Here is an 8,163-nt window from a genome sequence, read left to right as displayed (position 1 = left end):
TTCAGTGGGGTATGACTGCTTGTAGAGTTTAGGGAACTATGTTCCACACTTGGGGGAGGGGGATGCACCAGCTCTGCCACACCAGCACTCCTCCTTCCCCAAGAACCCCCAACCCAGACTGGACTTAGATCTTCAGCAGGCTCTTTACTCCTGCTCTGATCCACCACTTAATTCCTCCCACCAGGTGGGCAGGGGGCTGAAAGCAACTGCAGCTGTAGTTTTGTAGCTGCCCCACCTCCCCTGCCTCTGGGGCAGTTGCCTAACTGCAAACTCCTTCCACTCCCACAGCTTTTCCCACTAACCTTCTCTGTTGTCTTTAGTGTTTGTAGGTTGAGAAGTCTGGTAACTGCTGCAGCTCACTGATTCAGGGTGCTAGGGCACGCTCAGCCCGGCTCCTGGTCCGGTTGGTCCACGCTGCTCACGCTGGGCTCTGCTCCGCTCCGCTCCCAGCTCCGTGCAGGGTAGACCTCACCCAGAGACCATCCAGGCTGTCCTGGGCTGGAACCCTGCTTCCCTCTGCTGTTTTGTGGGTTCTGCAGTTCTAGAATTGGTTCAGAGCCATTTTTATAGGTTTTTGGAGGGACTCAGTGTGGAGCTCACGCTAGTCCCTGCTTTCCAGCCACCATGGCTCCCCAGCTCTTTATGTATTATTTCCCCCCAGTAGAATGTAAGCACTTTGAGGGTGGAGACTTTCTTGCTTATATTTGTACTCTTAGCATTTAGAACTAGTCCATGGCTAATAGTGAGTGCTTAATAAATGTTTCGTCTACCTGGTTAGCTATCATACACAATAGTCTTTTTCTGTTCTTTATCTGTGGAAATGCTCATGTCTGGTCATATTTATTAAGTTCATGATTTTATTAACAAAGTAAAATTACTTCCAACTCTTTGTTTATTTTTTATGTGGGGAGCAAGGAATTGCTTGGACGATTGATTGGAACATTTTATGGCAAGGTAAAAGTGAGGATTCTGAGCTAACATGAGCAAGGAGTATTTCAAACAATCACCCAATGGAGGGGAGAAGTTGTGATGGCTGCATTCACTGGAGGAAGAGGCTAACACCAATTTAAATCTCTTTAAAAGGGTAAATGCAATTTAAACTCTTTGTTAACAAAAGTCATAAAGGAGAGACCTTTGTTTCATCAAAGAGCTTCATTCCTTAACTAGTTAAAGTCTCTACAGCTGTTAAGATGCTGCCTACTTCTTTAAAAGGGCCCCAAATGGTTAGGGCTCAAAGCTGAAGCTGTGTGAAGGAACCCACAGGATCAGAAATCGCTGGTGAGAACTGGAGTTGTAACGTGAGTTTTATTTGGTTTTCTGCTGACCAATCAAGTGGAATTTTTAATGCATGCACAAAAGAGAAATTAGGGCAAAATTTGGAAATGAGTACAAACAAGGGCAAAGCCATTATAAACACACATTTGGAAATTGTCATTCTGGCATATCCTTTAAAACCAACAACTTACTAATACATGGTCATCCTTGATATTGAGCCTGTACACCCATGTTCTTATCCAGCTAGGTGTTCACATCTTAGTAGGTGTCGAGTTCTGTCTGTGGGTTTAAGACTGTTAATTCACAAATGTTGCTGTGGCTTTAATTTGTCTCAATTGTTTTTAAATGGACCTGTGATTTCTTTGGTGGAAGGGGGCCTTCCTGTACCCTCTAGCTTTAGTTATTTTGTAACTTCTGGTCTTATGTATTCATGATTAACAGTTATTTAATTTATTAATTTAGTCTCTATAATCTCTTGTCTTACATATTTTAAAGAATTGTTTGAGTGACACATAAAGTGTCAGAGGTGGGATGGAACTGAGGGTTTCTGACTCCCTAACCCAAATCGCTATCAGTGGATAGAGATACTACTAAGGTACTGACCTTAAATGATAGTACTAAGCTAATGACCCTAAGTTTCTCGGTACTCTTCATTCGGGAACTCTTTCTCTTCATCATCAAAATCTTAAAATTTTTCAAAAACACTTCCAAATAATTAGGTTTGTCTTTTTCCTCATCAGTCCTTCATAAAATGTGCATTTCCAAAATGGGGGGAATATGTTAGCCTGTCTCTCTTCTCCATTCCAGGTAATCCAAGCTAATAAATATAACCCTTTTTTCCACCTAGGAAGAAGAAATCAAAATTCAGGAAAATCCCCCTTGCTGACTTCTTATAGGAAATTCAGCCTAGCAAAAAGATGATGAACATAGTGGATTATGGGAGGAGTGTTTCTCAATCAGTGAGGAGCACAATGAAATCTGAGCTGAATGAAAAAGGTTGGTTATTTTTTCCCCTGATCTTTAAAACCTTTATCTGTAGCAAAGTTATACAATTCCAGGTTGCTATTCTTCTGGAAGACTGGGTGGGAATATGGGATTTAAGAGTATGGTGAGTTTATTGAAGGGAGGAATTAGATGACTGGCAATTGCTAACCATATACTTTAAAACATATGTTTCCTTCAAGTAGGATTTTTATGTATCAGCACAATCTAAAACTTCACCTGAATCTCATTTGTTTTGATCTAATCAACTTCATGGCTATTCCTCAGATCCCCCTTTCCAACCTACTACTTTGGATTATTCACTAAATGAGGAAGAGAAGAGAAAGCAAGACAATGTGATGGCATTTAGACGTAAAATAAGAAAAAAAAGAAAAAATGAGTTCTCAGAACACCAACTGAAAATCCTTAAAGAGCATTTTAATAGAAATCCATATATCCACCATAATCAAGCCAAGGTCTTGTCTGCTGAAACAGGCTTGACTCCAATTCAGGTATGGCGTTCCTGCTGTGCGAATATGCTCAGGATTTTATGTTTATTCCTATCTCTTTGTAACTCAGAATTCTGGTGTGGCTGATGAAGTCACTGGTTTGGGCTAAGCAGAATGGTATTATTTTCTGATGATACAGACTTAAGCTTAAAGAAATGGATGCAAAGATTTAGATGTCATTTATTAGCAATGTGAAAGTTTAAACCTGCAATGTTCAGTCATTTGTTTTTGCATCCTGACTGATTCTTTTCGATTCTATTGGGGTTTTCTTGGCAAAGATTAATGAAGTGGTTTGCCATTTCCTTCTCCAGATCATTGAACATATGAGGAAACTAAGGCAAACAGGGTTAAGTGACTCACCTAGGGTCACACAGCTAGTAAGTGTATGAGGCCAGTATAAGTAAGGAGGATTTTTTTTATTCTTCCTTAGAGTTGTTTCCCAGGATCCATGGTCATAACAATATTTCCCAGGCTGGTGACTTGTAAAGACCACCACACTTGCATAGCATTATATAATGATAAATGACATAAACATTTGTGCTTAAAACTGTAAATATCCACTGGGACTGCACAATGAGATAAGTGAGAACTTGTGAGGCTATTGCTAGCAAATTGCCTTCTTTGTCTGTTGCCCTATAAAGCAAGTGGGTGCTGGTCAGTAAGTGGGGAACCCATAAGAATATATGGCAGTGTAAAGCTGTGTGTGCCTCAACTGGCCCCTGTTGCGGATTGAGGGGATTTAGGGGAGTACACAGGCTGGAATGCTGTGCCTGTCTCCACTGACCCCATTGAGATGTAGGGGTAGTTGCACCCCCTTCTCACTGGCCCCTGTAAGAAGGGTGATTAGGGAAGCTGTAGGAGTTGGTGCTCCCATTATCAGCAACCCCTTTGACAAGAATAGACTAGAATAAAGTAAGTTAGCTTATTAACCTCTTATTATGACTCTGTCCCTGTCTTCTGTCTGCCCAGATCTAGAGTGAACCTGTGCTAATGGTAGAACAACTGCTAGCAGCTCTCCTGTGTTGCCTGTGTGTTTACCTGCCCAGCAACTGGCATACTCAGTGTTACCTGTTATTAGAGGCTTGAGTCTAAAAACTCTCCAGTGCCTCCTATGAAACTGCCAGATTTGACCTTAGGAATAAGAGTCTTCCTGACTCCAGGCCCAGCACTTCACTGTGTTACCTAATTGTCCCAATAGTCTCCCTCTTCTGAAGGATATGATTCCTTTACCTTCACTATATTCTCACATCTCCCACCTGACCAATGCCAGGCACAACTCTGAGAGAATCATCAAGATGACTCCACTGTCCTCTCCCTTAGTAGAACAGTTGTTGAATGATTTGTCTTTAACATTTATTTTTGACAGATTAGGTACTGGTTTGGTAATCAAAGAGCAAAAATGAGGAAACGTGAAGAATGGCCCATAAGAAGAAATGCCCAAGTAAGTAAACTTGGTTCTCAAAGCCCTCTGAATTCATGAGCTATGTTAAGAAAAATGTGCAAAAATCTTGAATGCCTCATAGAGAGGTCCCAAGAGGTTCATGTGAAAAAATGTTTAGGTGGAGAAGCTTACCGGCTAATGACAAACAATTTAGCAGATCCTATCAAATATCAGACGATAATCGGGCTTGGGAGGACTCTGCCTTATAAAGCTAACGCTAATCTTGAAAATGCCAACAACCTGTATTCAGTGACTGCCTTTCTAGAGCCCTTCCTTGCTTTTGAACAAGCATCTACTGGGTATTACATAAGAGGTAGCAGTGTGTAATGTTACAGGGCCACAGCATGAGGGAGAAAAGGTAGAAGGCTCAGCCATGGTGCTGGAAGGAAAATGGAATGTTCAGATTGGGTTATGGAGTAAGGAAATTAGGGGAGCATAGAATTTGGATGAACCTCATTCAGGCCAAGTGATGACTGACTGCAGCCAGGTGCTGTTAATCTGAGCTAGCTCTTTTCTCCACTGGGGGAAAACTTATTCTAGATGAGAGGTGCTAAATTCCAGGAAAGAAGGAAAAGTTTGGAGAAACTCAGCATTTCTGCAATTTCTACAGCCATGATTTGGAGAGCCTGTTTTGCCTAGTCAATTCTTTTGGAGTTGAAATGATCCTAAGCGTTTGAGGTTTTTCATGGCATCATTTATTTGGAATGAAGAGCCGAAGATTCCCTCGGTCTTTTTTTTCCTACCTCCTTTCCTCCCTCCTCCCAACAGTGCTTCGGCCCCTTCATTTCATAACCATAACTTTCTTTGCTTGATGGTCCTAAGCTAAGAGGTATACATAAGCTCTCATACACCCTCCATTGTTGAGGGCACAGAAATGCAGGTTACAAAGGTACATGTAAGAGCTTCATCAGTGAGATGATCTAATAATAATTCTTTTCTCTCTCTTCCCCAGGCAGACTCTGTCCTAGAAAAAAACCATCTTCATTCAAGCAACTGGAGTTCCCAAGCTTTTTCTAGACCTTCATCCTTGAGTCGTTTCCAATCAAATCCAATGCAAATGAACGTTTATACTCCTATTAACAACTTCTATCAACCTCTAAATGCCTATGTTTATCTCCCAGTTTTCCATAATTTCAGTGTTGCTGGGCTGAATTTGCAAGATGATTCAACTCTATTCAATATGAGATCTATGTCTTAAAGAAATGCCATTTGGTTAAATGTAAGTAGAGGAAAGAGATTTTACACATAATTTGTCAACTGTTAAATGGGGGCGGAATAAAAATACAAAGAAATAACACTGATGTTGGCTCATCTTGTTGCCAGGGGTAACACTTGAATAGATTTACAATTAACTTGTTAGGCCTAATGCTGAAAAGTCTTTGTTATACCAGGCTCAAAAGTTTTTCCAGTATCAGACTGAAAAGTCAAATTCAAGCCCTCAGACCATCTGTGTTTCTGAATCTCCTCTTTATTGAGGGGTGAACTCAATGGTATGATGAGGTTAAAGGGGGGAGAAAGGTATCGGCCTTTACAAGGAGATGCTTCTTGTAGAAAGCCGGAAGACAAAAATTAACCAAAGCCCAGATGTTCAGAATTTCTCCATAATTCTGATCCACCTTCTCCACCACCTCAGAGTGAAGTTAGAGCTATGTCTGAAAATCTTCATAGGAATTTGGCCCCTTTCTCAGAAGCAGTGGATCATCTTTGGGTAAGCTTTTTAACTAAGAGTTCAGATCTGATCAGAGCTGTGGGGAATGTGCCCCAGGTGAGATGACCTAGGGCAGGATGGGGATGATATGAGTCTCTTCACTGGGGTGACTTTCCCTCTCCTGAGGACAGTATCCAGATCACTTGTACTTCTCTTTTGTGTCTACTGCCAAGCTCAGTGCTCTGCAGCTATCAGTTCTCTCCACCTCAGATTAGATCACCTGGATCTGGAGGGAACCAGAACCCCTTGCCATTCTTGCAACACATCCTCCTTTCACATAGCAAGGAAGGATTGTTCCCCTCTTCCACTTCCAGAATCTGTCATTCCTTCTATGTTCCTCAACAATTACTTTTTCACTGTCATAAGTAAACTACCAAGCCACAGCAGTATACAGATATTCAAGGAAGACTAGGATCTCTGGTGTAAAGGCTTGCTGAACCCTTTTCAAGTTACTGATGCACATCTTGTGTTCACTTGGTACTCAATTCTCACCTATGGCTCTGAAAACCTGTAGCATGCACAGTGGCCACAACCTGGCAAAACCTTTCAACAGGCTAAACCAGGTTGAAGGTAACAGGTGGGGGGGGGTGTCTCAGACCTGACAGTAAATTAATGGGGGAGGGGTGTCTACCTCATTCATGTGAAGACTTCCCCTGGTGGAAGAGCAAATGTGAACAATTTCTTCCAATAGGCCACAAAGACAGCAGAAGGAGGTTTTGTGGAGCTCTTTGGAGCTTAGTTAGACATCAAAGATGCCAAGGACATCCACTGCATCCCAAGACATCACCAGTAATCTTGATTTTTGTCTCGCCACTGGACTATGATGACTCTGGGAGAGTGAAGCCAACAACTTGAAGCAACTCTGCCTCACTTAAAACCCGTTTATATGTGAATCAAAAGATATCACCCATGCCATTTTAACAATTTTACCCATCCTTAAAGGCCTGTGGTGATGGGCAAGTGACAAAGCATCAGGAATAGATACACTGGGAGCTGTAGTCACAACCCCACACACAGGCAGCAGAAGCCATAGGGTCATCTTACTGGACTGAAGCAACAGTGGGATTCCATACCCCCTGGGTGTCCGAGCAGCCCCTTTTGAGGACTGCACTGCTTACCTCCTGGCATGAGGAAGAGGCTAGAAAAGGTGCCTAAAAAATGTCTGCTTTACCTAACTTAACCTAACCCTGACCTGTTTATTGTAGCAGGTATGGATCCTACCCTGAAGTCATAACAAAAAAATGTACAAAAACTTTGCAAAGATGATTCCACTCACCATTGGGACATAGAATGTGTACACACTTATAGACAACAAGAAATCCAGTAGACCCAAAAGACAAACAGCCCTTTTTGGGAGAGAACTCAGCAGATATTACATTCAAATAGCAGCTTTGAGTAAAACAAGGTGGACAAGGGAAGGGCAGTCTACTGAATTCAAAACTCCAAAAAAAATACATCTTTCTGGAGTGGTCTCAGAGATGGGGAGTGTTATGAATAAGTTGACATATGTTTCACAATCAAAACTAATCTAGCCAACAAGCTTGTATGATTCCCAAAAGGACTGAATTACAGACTCATGACAATGTGATTGCCACTTGCAGAAAAGCACCGTGCCACCATCATCAATGCCTATGCTCTCACCATGACAAGCCCTGATGAGGTCAAAGAAAAATTTTATGAAGACCTGGAGATCTTCATTATCAACGTGCCAAAAGAAGGCAAGCTTGAAATTCTCGGTGACTTTAATACCAGAGTAGGCACAAACTATCAGACACTGCAGGAAGTCCTTGGGAGGAATGGAGTTGGGAACAGCAACAGCAATGGTCACTTACTATGGAAGATTTGTGCATCTTATTACCTTCTCATCATCAACACTTGTCTTTTCATGGATGCATTGACACAACAAACAGTGATATTTAATAAACTTTGTCATTATAAAGAGGAGAGACAGGATGTGACAGTAACAAAGGCACAGAGTGCTGGACTGATCATATGTAGACTTATCATCTCCAAGCTACACATTTACAATCAACAAAAGCAGTGGCCCCAAAGCAAGATGACTACCAGAAGATTTAATGTCAATGGATTAGAGCATTTCTCCATGGTGAACAGTTTGCTGATAACTTGGAGGGAAAGCTGAGTGGTACAGCGACAATCTCAAGGTCTGTCTGAAGAACTTTAGAATCCATTGTTAGGCATGGGAGATACTGGCACAGGACCATCCTTGTCCTTGGCCCAACTAGCAAGGT

General features: G+C 41.8%; 1 protein-coding gene across 1 annotated transcript; it reads left to right on the top strand.

Annotated features, from left to right (window-relative positions):
- Positions 1 to 1,234: 1,234 nt before the first annotated feature.
- Positions 1,235 to 5,404, top strand: LOC118854928 (homeobox protein HD-10-like). Its single transcript, XM_036765109.1, has 5 exons — positions 1,235 to 1,298; positions 2,123 to 2,271; positions 2,545 to 2,768; positions 4,132 to 4,206; positions 5,159 to 5,404. Exons 2-5 carry the CDS (start codon positions 2,193 to 2,195, stop codon positions 5,402 to 5,404), a joined length of 624 nt encoding a protein of 207 aa, XP_036621004.1. The 5' UTR covers positions 1,235 to 1,298; positions 2,123 to 2,192.
- The last annotated feature ends 2,759 nt before the right edge of the window (positions 5,405 to 8,163 follow it).

The sequence above is a fragment of the Trichosurus vulpecula genome, chromosome 6 (genome assembly GCF_011100635.1).
Source record: "Trichosurus vulpecula isolate mTriVul1 chromosome 6, mTriVul1.pri, whole genome shotgun sequence".
Taxonomy (NCBI): domain Eukaryota; kingdom Metazoa; phylum Chordata; class Mammalia; order Diprotodontia; family Phalangeridae; genus Trichosurus; species Trichosurus vulpecula.
The sequence above is the reverse complement of the archived record's forward strand: the minus strand, read 5'-3'. Positions and strand labels throughout refer to the sequence as shown.

Excerpts from the sequence above, each read along its gene's own strand:
- LOC118854928 (XM_036765109.1), top strand. The coding sequence starts at position 2,193 with ATGATGAACATAGTGGATTATGGGAGGAGTGTTTCTCAATCAGTGAGG. Across the intron at positions 2,272-2,544 it reads ATCTGAGCTGAATGAAAAAG|ATCCCCCTTTCCAACCTACT; the intron begins GTTGGTTATTTT and ends GCTATTCCTCAG. Across the intron at positions 4,207-5,158 it reads CCATAAGAAGAAATGCCCAA|GCAGACTCTGTCCTAGAAAA; the intron begins GTAAGTAAACTT and ends TCTCTTCCCCAG.